A 19,286-nucleotide genomic window follows, 5' to 3' on the forward strand; every position below is an offset into this window, starting at 1 on the left:
CACACAGGCTACGGCTATTGGCAAATGCCTCCTCTCCAGCCATCAGAGGAAGGAAGCTATCCAGACAGTCCCAACGCACCAGGGATAGATGGGGTCTCCGCAGCCCTCAGCTGCAGCGGAATCACAGCGAGGAAGGTGTTGCGAGGAAATCCCTTGCATGCTGTGTGGTGTGTTAAAAATGCAGCATCATCCTCTCTGCTCCTTTTCTTCGCTGAAAAGCAGAATTCGAGGGCACAGGGAAACTGGAGGGGCGAGAAGGCTGCCTCCTGCAGCCCTGGAGCTGTCTCCCTCCACGCCCCACTCCTTGGGCTCTAATTGCTCCTGTTCCAATGGGCCAGCAGCACCTTCACCATTTATTTCCTCTTCCATTCACTCCAGCGGGGAGGGAAGAGGGAACACAAAACTCTAAAAATAACTGTCAGCATCTTAAAAAAAGAAAAAAGCTTATCTGCCCCCCCACCCCCAACGTGCTCCCGCCCTTCTCCCTCCTCTCTCCCCCTCAGCACCCCCCCACTTTATGGGGGCACATGTCTGCTTCTTACAACACCGAGGCACATGGTTCCAGTTAGGCACCGAACCCCACCAAGACAGAGAGGAAATTCACATCTGTGGGACGCTCCACACAGAACCACCTCCAGCGAGGGAGGCCAGGGGACTGCAGCACGGAGATGAAGGGCTAGACCGAGGGAACGCTGCTCATGCGGTGAGAGCCAGCGCGGGAGGTGGCGAGGGCGCGGGGAGGCCCGGAAGGGGGTGGGCCCCGCGGCGCCCCCGCAGCGCCCGCCGCCCGCCCCCACGCGCGCTGTCGGTATTTGCCCGCCTTGCTGCAACTTGCTGCAGTGTTTGAAAGAGTAGTAGGAGCGTATGGAGGTGGGGCCGGGGAAAGACCAGGCGGAGTGGTTGTGGGGTGAGCGCGGAGTGGGTGGGGAGGCGGCGGCGGTGGGGAGGGGGGACTGGCCCCAGGGGGTGGGATGGGGGAGAACGGGGTAGCCCGGCGCTTACACATGTCACATGTGCTTTTTAAGACGGCCGGGAGCGCCTGCGAGCTGGATCTGGTGGAGGATGCTGCGGCAGGTGCTTCGCAGAGGGCTCCAGTCGTTCTGCCACAGGCTGGGTTTGTGCGTGAGCCGGCACCCGGTCTTTTTCCTCACCGTGCCCGCAGTCCTGACAATCACCTTCGGCCTCAGCGCGCTCAACCGCTTCCAGCCCGAGGGCGACCTGGAGCGCCTGGTCGCTCCCAGCCACAGCCTGGCCAAGATCGAGCGCAGCCTGGCCAGCAGCCTTTTCCCCCTGGACCAGTCCAAAAGCCAGCTCTATTCGGACTTACACACCCCTGGGAGGTATGGCAGGGTGATCCTCCTCTCCCCAACCGGGGACAATATTTTGCTCCAGGCTGAGGGGATCCTGCAGACCCACCGAGCCGTGCTGGAAATGAAGGTGAACCACAAGGGCTATAATTATACTTTTTCCCATCTGTGTGTGTTGAGAAATCAGGATAAGAAATGCGTGCTGGATGATATTATTTCAGTGCTAGAGGATCTCAGGCAGGCTGCCGTCTCCAATAAGACAACAGCCAGGGTGCAAGTGAGGTATCCCAACACTAAATTAAAGGTATGCTCCTTCTGCATGCTTCTGCCAATTAAAGAGGCAGCACTTCATTTCTTGCCCTAAACAAGCAAAGAAAATGCAGAGGTCTCATCCTTAAGACTCAGAAGCTAATGCTTCTTTCATTTCTGGGGGGAAAAGATGGGCAACTGAGTGAAGAAAACAGGCAATGAATGGTATGACTAGATATTAAGAAATTCAAGGCCAAACAAAACAAATGCCAAAAAAAAAAAAAAAGAAAAATGAAAACAAAAGTTATTTCTGAGACCCTGCAATTACATCTTTGTTCAGGGTTAATAAATCAGTGAATGGAAGGGGGAGGGGGAATCCTCAACAATTTGTGGGATTTCTTTTCATTATGGGGCTCAATGTATTTCTTATTACTGATTACACATCCACCTGGTGTCATATCCACCTATTTACATCTTCAGCCTGGCTTGATTGTTAACATGTGGGGAGTTTGTGTTTTGGTGCTGTGTGATTGTGTGTCTGAAAGCAGTGAGTTATGAATGTAGTAGGGATTCCAGGAATGATGTGTATGTGTGTTTGCATAGCAAACGAAGCAGGAATTTTCTGTGTATAAAAATAGGAATGTGCACCTAACTGATGTACTAGATAACTGAGTCCAGTGATCTTCCTTTCCCATAAAAAATTCCAAATGAGAGCAAGATTATTACAACAGCCTTATAACAAAAGGAAAGAAAAAAATCACAGTCAGCAAAATTTACAAAGAACGGTCATTTCAGCATTAAATATATTGTGCTGTTTAGACTCTCAATTTAAATTTTGTCGCTCAAATGAGATTTCTAAACTCATTCTACACTGTCAAGATTGAGCTGCTGCAGGCAATGAGGCATGCAGTCTCCAGGTGACTGAAGTTTCAGGGACAAATGTGACTTCCAAAAGAGTCACTGCACCATTTGTCTGCTTGACCCCGTGCATGCCCAGAAGCTGCACAGCCAAGAACTCCCAAGACAGGTGTTTCCCAAGAAGAAGAATTTTTTTTTAATGTATGTGAGGATATGTGTGTGCATCTGTGGAGACAGTGGAATAGAAAGGACCCCAGTTTCAATAAATGAATGGCCTAACATAGGAAATCACTAATTTGATATAGTCAGCATCTATACATAAAAAATAACTTTTTCAGGAGTTTTCAGAGAAAAAAATCTTTTTCCTAAATTGAAGGAGGATTTAATGCACTTAGAAACTAGAGATTCCTCAGGGAAACCTTATAACCTGCTTTTTTTTTTCTTAACATGGTGTCCTCATTTAAATGGATCCAGAGGCTGACAAGGGTTTCAGCTTTACAAAGCTGAGCAGCCCCTTGATGTTTAGCGAAACGAAACAGATGATTTATCAGCTTTAAATCTAGGTTAGGGTTTGCCTGCTTCAAACTTATTGATGGGAGCATGTTGGATGTGTGGTTAGGCAGCATGCTTTCCATTTCCCGAATCCTTTGCCATCAACATTATTGCTTGCTAAAGAAAAGGATGTGGTGGAGAGGTAATCTTCCTAACCTATACTCTTAATTGAGTTCTTTCCTGTGCCAAACACCTGGAGTAAAGAAAGATTTGAAACTTTGTCATATTTAAACTTCAGTTGGTTTTTCCTATGGAGTCAACTTTGCAGTTCATTAGTATGCATTATTGGTTGGGCGCTCTAGTGCTTGTAGTCACAGGATCCTCCAGGTGTAAAATTTTTGTTCAATCAGCCACTGAGGAGATTTTGTTTATCTGGTAATATCATTATGCTATTTACAGTATAAAATCCCTGAGGTATTCAATTTACTCATTTAATAATCATTGGTTGTGCTCTTATGATTTACTAAATGTTCTTCTAAGCATGTGAGACAGAGTTTGGGGCAAGAAAAGCAAAGTTCTCACTCTCATGAGGCTTAACAGTAGTAGTCTGGGTGACAGAGGGATAATGTCTCAAAAAAAAAAAAGTAGATGTCAGTGTCCTCACCCAGAGTAACCTGCAAGCAGGAACTCTGAAATCTTTGAGTGCACCATTGATCCAACACCATGCTAGGCCTATAACAGGTGCTTCATGGAAACTTTATGCTATTTGTTGGTTGATATACATCTTAGTAGGAGTCAGAGGGCAATCACAAAAGAAGGGAATCATTAATTACAAAGGTTAATATCATAATAGCATAAAAAGAACAGAAGTGTTACACATTAAAGTTCTTATTCTGCAATATTCTAGTATCTATCGATGTTTCCTCAAATGTGTTGTCTTATCTCTCTCTGCATGGCATCAGTGGGAGTCTTTATATTTGGGTAAATTGGGCTTTTGAGATTTTCTGAGAGCAATGGGCCCTCTCAAGTGTTCAGACACAATCGCACGCAATATAAAATGTAATATTTAAAATATAATCTTAAGAGTATCACGGATGCCTAGAATCTTGTCAGAGGCTTTCCAGGGGCTCCCAGGATCAGAACTCCCTGGCAGAGAGCAAAATGAGATGGCCTTTTGTTTTAATCACGTGTTATTTAAAGATGATTTTGGTTCCTGTGTTTCAAGGGCTCTCAAAGTATGCCTCTATGATACTGATACACACTGAAGTGTAAGAACTCCTGGTGTACAAGATTTGAGGAAAATTTTTATATGTATATTTTTTAGCCCTCAAATTCATTTTGCTTTCTCCTGTTCTACTGGGTCACCACTCTTCCCAACTCTGACCAATATGGAAAATTTTAGTACTGGAAAATGCTATTGGTAGGCAGAAAATTAGGAAATTGCAGAATAAATAGTGGTGGCTGCATAACATGAGTATGAATTGGCAATTACTTGACATTAAAGAAGCAGGTCAGTGCTTAGGGACAGGCTGAAGATGTGTAAACACTGATTGACTGACAGAAGTGGTCAGAAACCTTTGTTATGACAACAGAAGGTCATCTTCCAAGTATTATTAAGACACCCAGGGAGTCCTGGACACAGAAAGGTTTAGAACTTCTGATAAACATGATTATGTTGACAAGGTGATCCAGACAAGCAGGGACACAGAAAGGTGCCTTCTATGGAATTCCAAATAGAGGCTTAGATAAAGCTGGTATGAAAAAAACAGCCATTGACTTAGAATACCATAGAAGAAATGGTACATATACACGATTTCAAAAGCTGTGTAGAAAATAGGCCAAAATCTGAAATCCCTACATCTACATGACATGATCTCTGCAATTATTCCCTTCATTATAATCTTTTATATCCCTCACTAGGCACACGAATCATAGCGTATATCCTTTCTGTACTATTCACTTTCCCCACCCCAACCTAATCTAGTTCTATGTAGATAGTATTCACAACAAATAGTCATTGATTAATTTATTGATTAACTTGCACACTTATACTGCTATATCACAAAATTATCATCACTTTTTAAACTTTTGTGGCTTGCTTTTATGGTAAAGGTATTCTTTGTATTCTCCAGCTGTCTTTAAAGTGCTTTTGACCCAAATATTTAGGGGCTATTTTTTTTACCTATTGCAATATACACATCATACTATTGTATACAGTTATAGAAATGGGCAGACTGAATTTTTAAGTAAACTACTTAACATGTTGTTGAAGACTCCGTTTTGATTAAAGTGAGATAGGCATTCAGAATCTTTAAGCAAGGACTGTTCTGGACTCTAAGAAATGTTTTCATTATCATTCAAGGTCCGGTGTTTACAGGTAATATTTCCATGTTTTTAGGTAGGCCATCATAACCTCACTTTTCCACCTGGCTAGTTTCATGAAAGCAACAATTCTCATATGTCCCCAGTTCTTTATTTTAGCCACAGTAAAGACATAGGTAAAGATTTAAGCAGACAAATGTGGTCCTTCGATATGGGTTTGATTCCAAGTCTAGATCCCAACATCCTGGCCAATAGTGATAGAGAAATAAAGCAAATCTATTTCCCTTAATCCTGCCATTCCCATTATATTCCATTAATAAGCACACCTCTGAACAGATGTTAAAGTGAAATCAGTATGTACTTCAATGTACCACATTTGAAATAAGAGCAAAGATAGACTTTCCTGCTTCTTAACAGAAGACAGTGTTTCTCTGGGTACATTTCGGGTGCATGCTCTAGGTTTGGAAGATGTTGCCGTTAATTATTTAGCTCCAATCTCAATGGAACAGTAACTTAAGCCAACATGAAAAGTGAGGACCAGCATTACTTGGGGAAATTTTCAAGCAAAGTTATGCTATGGACTTCTTTCTCTAATTCTAAAACCATATAAGATATACATGTCAAGATCTTCTCTGATATTTTGATTTAAGCTTATCTTTCTGACTGAGTAAAACATCCCTACCTTACTGAACATTCAGTTTGTATCCTACATGGTGCTAGGTGTTTTAAACACACATGCTATTTAATCTTTACAAGTTTTTAAGTCAGGGGGATTATTTCTATTTCTATTCCCATTTTTATAAGAAGAAAACTGAAGTACAGGAGGTTGACTTCCTTGAAGTCCCCAAGCTAGTACTTGCTGGAGCTTGGATTTAAATCTAGTTCTATCTGGTACTGAAGCTCATATTCGTAACCACAATACTATATTAGATCCCATGACATCTTCCATCATTCTCTGTAACGACAGCCCTTTATACTAAGAAAGAAGTAGGGCTCTAATTCCTGACATCTGAAATCCATGACAAAATACCACTACTAATATTTCACATTATTTCCCTTACTTGCTCAGAGTGACTGGCTCATAGGAAGGTGACACAGAGTGAAGCTTCTAGTTTGGGCAAATTCTTACTATCCCCTTACTGTGGAGAGTTTAGCAAAGTCTTCATTGGCACATGATTTCACCTTTAATATCATTTCCTATCAAGTCAGAACAAACCAAGGTAAGGCTCCAGGATCAGCTAAAAGTAGATTCCTGTAACCTGGCCCAAAGTTTTGAGCCAGTGGCTTATGTGCCAAAGAAGCTTGAGTATTCCTGGCTTCAAATGGCCTGAAAAAAAAATTGATGGGATAGCACAATATGCTCTAAATTGAGAAATATTCAGGAGACCTGAGTTCTATGAGACCTAGGTTTCTGTACTGGTTAGAACTCTCAGTTCTTTAAGGATCAATTGTGTGACGTTAGGCAAGTCTCCTCACCAGTGTAGGTGTCAGCTTCTTTCTCTGTAAAATGATAGAGTCAGTTCAGGGATTGTCAGGATTCTTGCCAGCCAATCAAATTCTATGATTCTTAGGTACCATTCTACCACATAGTAGATAATTATCATTATAGTGGATTTGGGGATATAGTCTAGTATGTTTTTCTTCTGGAGTAAAGTAGATGTGCTTGCTTCCATTTGAATGATGCTACTGAAAGACTTTTATCATAGCACCCAACTGAATTATTGTACATATTTTTCGTGGCCATCCTATTGGGATAAGTTCTTTTATTAAATTTTTCTGAGAACCCAAAGTGGGCTAAAGAATTGCTTGGCACTGGGGCCTAGCTTCTGCTCCTTGGTTTCAGCAAGGCCTTAAAACCAGATTTAAATCTGGTTTTAAATTTTTCGTAAGTACTTTTTTAAGCTTCCTTTTATTATCCTAAGTCAAGGATTAACAGAGGGTTAAAAAAAAAAAGGTGGGGGGGATAGAAAAGGGTTCTCTCCATTCTTCTTCCCATTTCCTTATCTTCAGCTTATCTGATGATAGTTTCCTTTAGTCGTTCAAGACGACCAAGGACTTGGGGTGGGGGTGGAGAGTAGAAGTCAAAGAGACATACACATCATGATGGAAGTGTATAAGGAGACCAAGATCATCCCCACTCCGCCAAAAATACCATACTTCTTTCCGTGTCCTGACACCATAAGCAAAAATGCACTGTAACCGTTTTTATTTTCTTAATCTTTTCTACTTTAAATAATTCTATATTATAAATGAAGCAATCTTTATGTTTAATTTTTCAAAATATATTGCGTATGGAGAATATTTTGCATTTTCGCATTTTAACCCATTAGCGATTACACCGTGATTTGACCACATTGCTTTTAATTCTGTTCTAGAATTGACCAGCTTTTGTCCAGACCTGTTTCAGATACATCCAGACATAGGCTCAATATTAAATTTTTTTTTAAATTTTGTTTATTTATTTATTTATTTTTATTATACTTTAGGTTTTAGGGTACATGTGCACAATGTGCAGGTTTGTTACATATGTATCCATGTGCCATGTGGATTTCCTGCACCCATTAACTCGTCATTTAGCATTAGGTATATCTCCTAATGCTGTCCCTCCCCGCTCCCCCTACCCCCCAACAGTCCCCGGAGTGTGGTGTTCCCCTTCCTGTGTCCATGAGTTCTCATTGTTCAGTTCCCACCTATGAGTGAGAACATGCGGTATTTGGTTTTTTGTCTTTGCGATAGTTTACTGAGAATGATGTTTTCCAGTTTCATCCATGTCCCTACAAAGGACATGAACTCATCATTTTTTATGGCTGCATAGTATTCCATGGTGTATATGTGCCACATTTTCTTAATCCAGTCTATCATTGTTGGACATTTGGGTTGGTTCCAACTCTTTGCTATTGTGAATAGTGCCGCAATAAACATACGTGTGCATGTGTCTTTATAGCAGCATGATTTATAGTCCTTTGGGTATATACCCAGTAATGGAATGGCTGGGTCAAATGGTATTTCTACTTCTAGATCCCTGAGGAATCGCCACACTGACTTCCACAATGGTTGAACTAGTTTACAGTCCCACCAACAGTATAAAAGTGTTCCTATTTCTCCACATCCTCTCCAGCACCTGTTGTTTCCTGATATTTTAATGATGGCCATTCTAACTGGTGTGAGATGGTATCTCACTGTGGTTTTGATTTGCATTTCTCTGATGGCCAATGATGATGAGCATTTCTTCATGTGTTTTTTGGCCGCATAAATGTCTTCTTTTGAGAAGTGTCTGTTCAGGTCCTTTGCCCACTTTTTGATGGGGTTGTTTGTTTTTTTCTTGTAAATTTGTTTGAGTTCATTGTAGATTCTGGATATTAGCCCTTTGTCAGATGAGTAGGTTGCAAAAATTTTCTCCCATTCTTTAGGTTGCCTGTTCACTCTGATGGTAGTTTCTTTTGCTGTGCAGAAGCTCTTTAGTTTAATTAGATCCCATTTGTCAATTTTGGCTTTTGTTGCCATTGCTTTTGGTGTTTTAGACATGAAGTCCTTGCCCACGCCTATGTCCTGAATGGTATTGCCTAGGTTTTCTTGAAGGATTTTAATGGTTTTAGGTCTAACATTTAAGTCTTCAAACTATACTACAAGGCTACAGTAACCAAAACAGCATGGTACTGGTACCACAACAGAGACATAGATCAATGGAACAGAACAGAGCCCTCAGAAATGATGCCGCATATCTACAACTATCTGATCTTTGACAAACTTGACAAAAACAAGAAATGGGGAAAGGATTCCCTATTTAATAAATGGTGCTGGGAAAACTGGCTAGCCATATGTAGAAAGCTGAAACTGGATCCCTTCCTTACACCTTATACAAAAATTAATTCAAGATGGATTAAAGACTTAAATGTTAGACCTAAAACCATTAATATTAAATATTTTTAAAGAAGAAATCTGAAAATTCCAACCTCCTAGATTTGCCCAAGACACCTTTTGATTGGACAGCAGATCTATTTCTTCCCTAACTTAGTTAAACAAATCACTCAAGTCTCCTCCCCAGGGTGGAGTCATGGAATGACTCATTTCTTTAGAGTGTTTCTGCCAGTGTGCTGGTGGACAAGGGTACATTTATAACAGCCCTGGCACACAGAAATATTTAGGCAATGGTTCTGACTTGAAAGCATGCCAAATTGCATTGTAAGCCTCATAATTAATTTCAGTTTGTTTTCTAAGACCTTGCTCCTCAAAGTGGTTTGTATAGACCAGCAGCATGAGCACCACCTGGGAGCTTCTTTGAAATTAAAACTCCCCAGGTCTTACAAAAGACCTACTGATCAGAATCTGCATTTCAACAAGCTCCTCAGGTGATTAATATGCCCCTTTGGGTTAGAGACGCTCAGATCTAAAACTCAAGGTTGACCTCAGCACTCCTAATTCATTATGTTATTTGGAAGACTCATATATTGTTGAGACTGAATATGCCATAAGAAAATATGGTAATTGAGCCTCTCAACATATCGTTTATCATGGTGTTATCATGGAAACACCAAAGAGGTATCTGGAGAATTATCAAGAGGCTGTTCTACATTGAAAAACCCTCATCCCTATCATCTATAGTTGAGCCTGTCACCTGTTTAAGGTTTAAGCTGATTACAGTCGTTCAATATTTTCTAAAACTGTTGAAATTAAATCTAACCATCTCTTTAAGAAAAAAAAAAATCAGCAGCATTTTTCTCAAGTCCCTTTGCAGTTATTTCACAATAGTGGCAGCATTAAACCTTAGTTACTCCAATTATGTTAATATTATATGAGAATGCAAGATATGGGAACCACACATGGGAGTAAAATTATTTGGAGGAAAATAAAACACAAAATTACTGAAGAGTGTACCTTTAAAGCGGCATTGTAATCTATGATTTTTTCAGACAGGATTATTATAGAAGAGCCTCTCACTGAAATCAAGGCTCATTTTCTGTCATTGAGATGAATTCAGGGCCTCTGAAAGGTGCCTGATGAACAGCATTCAAAAATGAATGGATTGTGTTTAGTTACAGGATTTGTGTTGGAACAGTCAGTGTTTCTCTTCTGGAGCTCCCCCTCCCAACATGGAGAGGCCTCACCTGGGATCTTCTAACTTTGCAATTTCAAAGGCTGAAGGCAGGTCAGGCACGGTGGCTCACTCCTGCAATCCCAGCACTTTGGGAGGCTGAGGTGGGTGGATCGTTTGAGCCCAGGAGTTCAAGACCAGCTTGGGCAGCATGGTGAAACCCCATCTCTATGAAAAAATACAGACATTAGCCAGGTGTGGTGGTACACACCTGTGGTCACAGCTACTTGAGAGGCAGAGGTAGGAGGATGCCTTGAGCCTGGCAGGCTGAGGTTGCGGTGAGCCAAGATTGCATCACTGTACAGCCTGGGCGAAAGAAGGAAACCCTGTCTCAAAACAACAAAACAAAAAGACTGAAGACAGAGCATATGTTCTGGGTTCTAGAAAGCTAGAAATGTATGTAAAGGGCTCTCATAGCTTCAGGAGGTTATGAAAGAAGATCAGGTGTTCATGACAGATGGAAGTTTGATTGGATGTTAAGGGTTCAGCCTCAAAGTTCACTCTTCCCTTTAAATTTGAGCTCCATTCTCTTACCTTACCAGGTCTTTTAATGACATGGAGAGTGAGCATGTTCAGTTCTGATTGTCAGTGCAGGCCATACGAATGTGGGTAAGACAGACATCGTGTGGGTAAGATTCAAAAGCCATTCACATACACATTCATTTAGGAAACTGTTGTGTCTGCTAAGTCTCATGCAATGTGTTGGCCACTGGAGATTCAGTGAGAAACAAAACAGATGTGGTCCTTGCCCTCTCGGAGCTTGAGTCTTGTTAAAGAAAGCACACACACACACACAATCACACAGATAAATTCATAATTACAAATTATCATGGATGAAAAATACACGATGCTGTGAGAATAGAATACCAAGTTTTGGGGTAAAAAAACAGTTTTCTTGAGAAAGTGACTGTGAGCAGAGATCTGACGGGTTAGAGGGAGTTAACACACAGGGATGGGTTAATGGTAGAGACAATAAAGAATATGATGGAGAGGACGTGGTGCCCTAGAAGCACTGAAGGAAAGTCACTGTGGATAGAGGTTAAAGAGTGATGGTGGTGAGTGCTGAGGGTCATGTAATGAATTTCTTGAGAGTTAGCATAGGTAACATCATTTAGGTCACGGTTTGTACATCCAGATTGTGTTACATCTTAGCTCTACCCCCATTAACTCTATGACTTTAGGTTCTTTGTTTGTTTGTTTTTGTTTGTTTGTTTGAGACCGTCTCACTCTGTCACCCAGGCTGAGTGCAGTGGCGCGATCTTGGCTCACTGCAACCTCTGCCTCCTGGGTTCAAGCAATTCTCCTGCCTCAGCCTCCCGAGTAGCTGTGACTGCAGGCACCCACCACCAAGCCCAGCCAATTTTTGTATTTTTAGTAGAGAAGGAGTTTCACCATGTTGCCCAGGATGGTCTGTATTTCTTGACTTTGTAATCCACCCACTTCCGCCTCCCAAAATGCTGGGATTACAGGCGTGAGCCACCCTGCCCTGCCCATTTTTTAACTTCTTTGTAACACTTCCCTCATAATAGCCCTTACCTCACAGTATTGAGTGTATTAAATCAGCTCCTAATACCTTAGGCAGTGCTTCTCATACTCTAATAATCATCTAAGAATCTTGTTAAAAATGCAGATTCTTCTTCAGTAAGTCTGCAGTGGGGTGAGAGTCTGCATTTCAAGCAAGCTCCTGAGTGGCACTGATGGTGCTGGTACATGATCCACACTCTGAGTAGGAAGATCATAAGGTGCTTAGAACAGCACCTGGTTCATTATACATTCTTAACAAATGCTGGTGGGTTAAGTCCTTGAGTGTTGACCTCCAGCCTTGACCTTCTTCCCTTATCTGGAAGACAGGGAATTACCTTCTTTTGAATTCATGATTAGATTTAAAAATCATTTTTGTTTCAACCCTCGAAGCTGAAAATCTCTCCTATTTTTGGTAGTCCTCATTAATTCTTTAGTAAGTGTAATAAGATGAACATAGACCCTTCTGCCTTTTGCACTGAAGAACTGGAGCTGCCTGCAGGTCATCATTCAGAATGTGACCTCTCTTTGCTAAGGACAGTACAAAGTAGCAAAGGAAGATCTCTTGGACCCTTGTCTCAGTGTGCACTGGGTCTGAAAGTATTTTCAAGATTTTATTTTTATGATATTCTCAATAGAGCTAGCCTTGACCACTCTCTTCCCTCTTGGTTTTGTGATATTATGGTTCTTATATTTCTCTGATGGTTCTCTACCATTTACTGGCTTACTTTCTTTTCTATTCCCATAGGCATATTTTTAATAAAATATTTTTTCTCAGAATCCATTCTGTTAATATTCTCATTCAAGCCAAGCATCTGCTATTTTCTTCCATGTCTGTAACTCAATGGCACCTCTATGCTACCATTAACTCAGACTCAGTGTCTCGGTCATCTATAATTAAGTTTCCCCCACTCAGTCAAAACATATAAACAGTAATATCTAATTAATCATAGGACCATAATCATTCTACAGCAGTAGTTCTCAAAGTGTAGTCCTTGGACCAGCAGCATTGACATCACCTGGGAACTTGTTAGAAATGCAAATTCTCAGACCTAATTCGGGATCTGCTGAAACACTGGGGCTAGCGCCTAACAAGCCCTACAGGTGACTCTGACTCCAGTTAAAGGGTGCTCAGTCTTGGCTGAGTGTAGAAATCATTGGTGGAGCTTTAAAAATATTGATTTCATGGATCCCATCTAGAGAGATTCAGATTTAATTAACCTGGAGATGGCCCAGGCACTGTGACTTTTAAAGGCACTTCTGGTGACTATAACAGATTACCAATGCTCAGAACCAAAGTCTTTTTTTCAAACATATTTTCATTTTCATTCTTGGCTGTCTGTACCTGGGGCCTTCATTGTCATTTATCTATTTAAGTGACAATCTAATTCTTCTCACTATAATTTATCAGGCTTAAACCTAGTCTATGTTACAAGATCATATGAATCTCTTGATTATTCTCTTCCTTAACCAACTCTTACAGGCACTTCCCATTTCGGGAAGAAAAAACCACAAACTCCTGACCATGGCCATTGAGAACTTCCCTTAGCTCAGCCTCCAAGTTCCCTTGTAGTTTTAGTTATCATTACATCAAATGCTGCAACAAACAAAAACAATCACATCCTGAACTTTCCTGGTTTCTTACCATCATTCATACTGTTCGTCTTGCTTGGAATTTATTGCACGGTCAAAATCATATATATCTCTTAAAAGCTGAGGCCTTAAAGCCACTTTTTCCATGGAGCTTCTCTAAGTACTTCCAGAAGTAGAAAGCATTTTCATATACTTTAGAGGTAGGTAGTTCCCTTAGTCTCTATCTAACTTGTATTATAAATATACAGTGAATCTCTACTAAAGTATAAATGTATGTGCCTAATGAACTAATAGGGCATTTAGCTTTCTTAGCATAAATTAATTTGCCTGGGAGGATATAACCAGCAAGGAAGTCTGCAGGGCAAGTCCTTGAAGGAAGTTGTAAAGGAATCAAACCAAAGCCCATTCCAGTCAGTCTGATATCCTATGATTTGTCCCAGCCCTGGCTACAGAAAGACATTGAAAGCCATTTTCATGAGTGGTCCTGAGATACATGAGGCACAAGCAACAGCTTTGGGCTCAGAAAAATGAAAAAAAAAAAAAAACACTGCCAGAAGAGGGAGGGACTTTTTACCCACCTGTACACAGCATCCATGTGGCTTCAGCTAAGGAAAGGTTGCAGAGAGTATATGCTTGGGCACCTGATGGGTTGCCAAATATAGCAAGTAAAAATACAGGACACCCAGTTAAATTTAAATTTCAGATTTTGTTTTAAAGAATAACTTTTTGGTATAAGTATGTAATAAATATTGCATTCTTTACTTACCTGAAATTCAGATTTAACTGGGTGTGCTATATTTGATCTGACAAATATGGCACCATGAGAGTTTGCAGAATCACATCTGGAGACTTCAGCACAGTCTTCAGTGTCACATGGTCACCAGTACTTGCAGTTCTAACTCACAGCAGTGATCATCAGCCAGAAGGTTGAAGAGGAAGACCATGAAAGGCCTAGTGGAGACTACTGAAACATATTCTATATTCTAAGGGCCCCTAGAAATGCATAGGTGAAGGTTTGCAAGGGCCAGAGCTCCCATCATATTCAAGTGGGAATGCCAGCAAGTGCAATTTAAGTTACTCTTAATATGACCTCTTTTGTATACTCTGGCCTTAAGAAACCCAAGTTACATTTATCATTTTAATATATCCAAGAAACTACACTCAATTAAGATTTCACTGAATCCAAATATCTTTTGTTGTATATTCAACTATGAGAAGATAGAAACTATATATACATCAGAAAAAATTGATTACTGTAAATAAATGACAGGCACATATTAGTGAAAAGTTACAGACTGAAAATATTAACAGGCTAAAACCTGAACCCCTAGACAGTATAGGTTACCCTTTTTATGTATGAAAAATTTCATTAAAAACAAAGGAGAAGCATGCTGTTAACATCCGTACTATAGCACCAATAAGTATATGTGTTATTTAGAACCTTTCTTATTTTCCTTCAAAATTATGAAGCTTTTGAAAGTAGCCTTTTATAAAGCTTTTGAGGATATGTATTGAATCTCGTTTACATTTATAGCCTTCTCCACATAATTTAAAAACAGTTTTGCATATAAGAAAGCCTTCAGTAAATGACGGATGAAATGAAGTAAATGTAAATGTATTTGTTTAGGAAGGGAATTCTCATTTAGTGCTGATTCTGGTTGCCTGAATCTGTTTAATTCAACATTTACCATACTTTTCTACTAAGAGTGGGAAACATTGGATACCATCCTAATATTCCATATGTGGCTCTTGCATAGTACCCTTCCCTCATGGGAAAAGCCTAGCTTGTCATTTCTTCCTTCCCAGGAACTGAGTCTTTCTGTACAAGTCACTGTAGGGGACGGTCTCTACAGGGCAAAGACCTGGGTAGGTGCGGCAGAACCTGCATAACAGGGCATGAGGACAGAGAGGGTAGGGCCCCGGTAAGTGCCCCAGGAGACAGATACTTACCCTGCAAGAACGCCTCAGGGGAATGAGAGAAGCTCAGTGTTTGAACTAGTTTAATGACCCCCTTTTATAGATAGAGCATACCTCTCTGAGGGAGTAGCACATAAAGCTGATATTAGCAGCTTGGCTCTTATTTTCATTTCATTCTTTCAATCATTTTCACCTTGGGGATTGTTTTTAAGGAATTGGATTCTTTCTAGGCTGTGAGCCTTTAGACTTTATTAGCTAATCACATCTTATTAGAGTATCTCTTCCAAAGCAGTGTTCAAATTTATATTTTTAGAGTTAATTTCTCTTAAAAAGTGGTTTATAAACTGATATTATCTTACCTATCTTCCTCTTGATTGAAAAATATTTTGGTAACTGATAACTAACTTGATAAGAGCTTCTCACTCCCCATCTTTCCCTCTCAGCTCAATATCCTGTGAATTCATTGACTGGAAATTTATTTCCAATCTTTAACTATAAAATACACAGTTGTCATCATAGGGTGCATGTCTTTTTTATCCTATTTATTTTTATTGTTTTATCATAAACTTATAAGCATCCATTGACAATCTGACCCACTTAGACTAAAGCAACAAATGTTTTTACTGGGTGGATCCTGTTTCTTGATGGACTAATAGGGGAGCCAGTTATTGATCGAGTCTGTCTTTAAAATTTTTTAAATAATGATGAAGTGGGTAATATATAGGAAACAGACAAACCTATGAATCAAATATCTCCATTTACTTGCTGTATGACTTTGGATGTGACACTTAACGTCTTCATCCCTCAGCTTTTCTGGGATCAAAAAATGGTATTGTTAGTATCCACCCTGCAGATTTTCAAAACATTTAGCACTTAGTAGTTTTTAAAATAAATTGTAGCTAGTTTTTATTAACATAAACTCAGAATCCTAGCATCACTGGAAGATTAGGAAACCACGTGATAAATCATTTACCATCCCCGCACTAATTCTATAAAAAAAAAATTATTTCCAGCCTTCAACTATAAAATACACAGTTGTCATCATAGGGTGCATGTTATTTTTTATCCTATTTATTTTTATTGTTTTATCATAAGCATATTTGTAATCATTTTACTGGTTGCACAAAAGTTCATCAAGTAGCTGTGACATAATTTATTTAACCATTTATTGGTATCTTTAGAATACTTCTGGGGCAATGTTTCGGGACTGAATTTTACAATCCTTAACAGACATAAGGAAGAAAGTGAAACCTTCTGACTTGCTAATAGAAACTGTAGGGAAAAATAATTCTTATATGATTTAGAATGTTGCTTTCATAAGTTTAAACTTAGGAAACTTATGCTTTCATAAGTTTAAACTTTCATGTAAACTTAAGAAAGCAAAATATAAATATGGGTCAACAAGTTCCAGGGGAGCAGTTGTCTCAAGGAAAACCTTGGATAGAAATTAGGAGGACATGACTTATTTATAGGTGAACTCCAACATGCTGTAAATTGCTTTGTTAAGGACCATATCCAAGATTAAGCTTCTAAGAGTACCTTGTGGCTTATCCTATTACAAAGTAATTTTTACTCGTTTTCACTTGGTATAGTTCAATGATTCTTCAAAGAAACACTTCAGGAACTTTTCAATTATGTAATGCCTGGGGCCCCTCTTAAGATCAATTGAATCAAAATATCTGGGGAAACAACTCAAGCATTGGTATTTTTCAAGATCCTTGAATGATTCCAGTGCATAGCGAAATTGAGAAATACCAAAGAACCTGAAATCGAAGAAAGATCCCCCTATCCTACCTAGCTCTTTTGCGGATAGGATGAGAGGATAAGGGAACACTTTAAAATAGGACCCATGCTGCTTTACCTGAAACTCAGCTTCAGGCCAAGTTTGGGGTCTCAAAGGAGAGAACATCTGCCCTGACACCAGGTACGACAGTACCATTTTCCTGCCAGGTAAGTTCCCTCCATGGGAGCTCAGTAGCTAAAGGGAACAACTTTATCCTTTCCTGTACTTCCCTAATCTATAAATATTGGCTAGAAATATGGTGTCTCAATCAATTTGCTATGCTCCTAAGATGTCCCGGATTGCTTATCATTGGGAAAATATATCCCTAGACACTTTAAAAGGCACACTCGTTTAACACATTAATGCAAGGACATTCATTTTAAAAAGTAAATATGTAGACTCATGGTAAATATTTATTATGTTGATGATAGGGTCAAAAGTAATACATTTTCAAAGCTTAATGTAGTAAAATATTAAAACTTAATATAGACTTTTGATTTTTATTAAATTGTTATTAGCTTTCTGATTTCCATCAAGATAAACTAAATTCCTACATATCCTGAGATGGTCAGTGTTGGTTTGTGACTTTGCAACTAATTTATTAATGTTATCCATTGTTAACCGATACTTTTGCTAAGCATATAGTAAGAGATAAGTATATGTCAAATTAATGAACGACAAGGCGAATTACTCTTTGACTTTTTAGCTGTCACATTTTGAATACTAAAAGCATGATATTAAACAATTTTGACCAGTCTTAGCTTAAACAAGACTTACTTGACATTCTTCAGCCTAATTGCATGTTTTCTGTCTCTTCACCTGTAAACAAAATGTTATACTCTTCTTCTAGATGTATTTACTAGTTTTAGCAAACCTGAGATCTCTCATTCATTCATGTAAGGATCCTGGCTTCCCCAGATCAGTGTGGCAAGTCAACTCATATTCAAACAGTATTAACATAATATCTAATTAGAGGAAAAGTATGTTCATTAAAGTGCAATGAATATTTAAAGTAGTTCCAGCTACATCGAAGCCATAATCATCCAAGTGCCCTTCTTGGGTCAGTAGAAAGCTTTTCCATTAGCAGTCCTGTGCATTCACAAATCATTTACTCCCTCTCTTATTATTTTTAAATGGCAATTATAAATCACTTGATACATAAGGTGAAAGGATGTTTTCCCAGTCAATATGAGTGATGTAGTATACACCACTGGCCACTGATAACTGGAAATTTTACATTGCAAAAGGAGAGCCAAACATTTGGTACCCCATCATCACCTTTATATTAAATACTCTATCTTCGACAGAAAGGCAAAAGCACTTTACATAATTGAATTCGTATCTGCCTTATATTTTGCAATGCCATATAAAATAGGGAATTAACTCCTCTTCTATTTACTGCTCTAACACACCTCCAAAGAGTTTAACGTCAGCATCATAGTTTGTGCGTAGAGTTTCACAAGATGCATCTCCAAAAATTGTGGAGGGTTATCTCATCTACGCACTTCAGGGAGCTCTGTTGTATCTAAATTTCCTTAGTAAGTTACTCACTATTTAATGTCTCTCCAGAAGAAAATTTTTTCTCATTTCTCTTTAAAACAAGCGATTGCTATTTGTTATTCTTCTAGTGAAGAAGGAGAACCAAAGTCATTCCTTTTTTTTTTTCTTAAACTATTCTTTACCTGTGACCTTGGAAATGATAATTATATTTTCTTAGCCTTCACCTCTCTGACTAAAAAATCTCTCACACATAGATCTCATTCTCAACCTCCTACCCTTTTTGTTTTTAGCTCCTGAAACATTAAACTTTTAAGTTCAAGAAATTGATGCACCTCCTAAGTGTTAAACATATATGTGTTATTTATAAAGATATCCAGGTGTCTTCTCAACTTTCTCCTCCCTGTATTTGTCTTATTTCAATGAATACTTTTCTCAATAGAGATGTATTCTATGCTTACATGGTTTCACACACTGTGCTTGGCACTGGGGTTATAGAGATAAGTCACAGGCTTTCTTTTTCAGAAACCTACAATCTAGTCAGGAAAGAAGACAGGTAAATAGGAAGTTAGCAGCACAGTCGGGTAACTTGAATCTTAAAAGTTAGTCCAAAATGATCTAGAGTTCTAAATAATTCAGAATTGTTGTTACATCA

The 19,286-nt window shown here is 39.3% G+C and overlaps 1 protein-coding gene across 1 annotated transcript in view; it reads left to right on the plus strand.

Moving 5' to 3' along the window:
- The first annotated feature begins 565 nt into the window (after positions 1 to 565).
- The window catches only part of PTCHD4 (patched domain containing 4), a 61,974-nt gene continuing 43,253 nt past the window's right edge, over positions 566 to 19,286 (plus strand). Inside the window, exons 1-2 of the mRNA XM_030802291.1 lie at positions 566 to 703; positions 1,026 to 1,437. Of these exons, the coding sequence (XP_030658151.1) occupies positions 699 to 703; positions 1,026 to 1,437 (417 nt within the window). The 5' untranslated portion in view covers positions 566 to 698. The remainder of the gene's footprint in view (positions 704 to 1,025; positions 1,438 to 19,286) is intronic.

The sequence above is a fragment of the Nomascus leucogenys genome, chromosome 22a (assembly GCF_006542625.1).
Source record: "Nomascus leucogenys isolate Asia chromosome 22a, Asia_NLE_v1, whole genome shotgun sequence".
NCBI lineage: Eukaryota > Metazoa > Chordata > Mammalia > Primates > Hylobatidae > Nomascus > Nomascus leucogenys.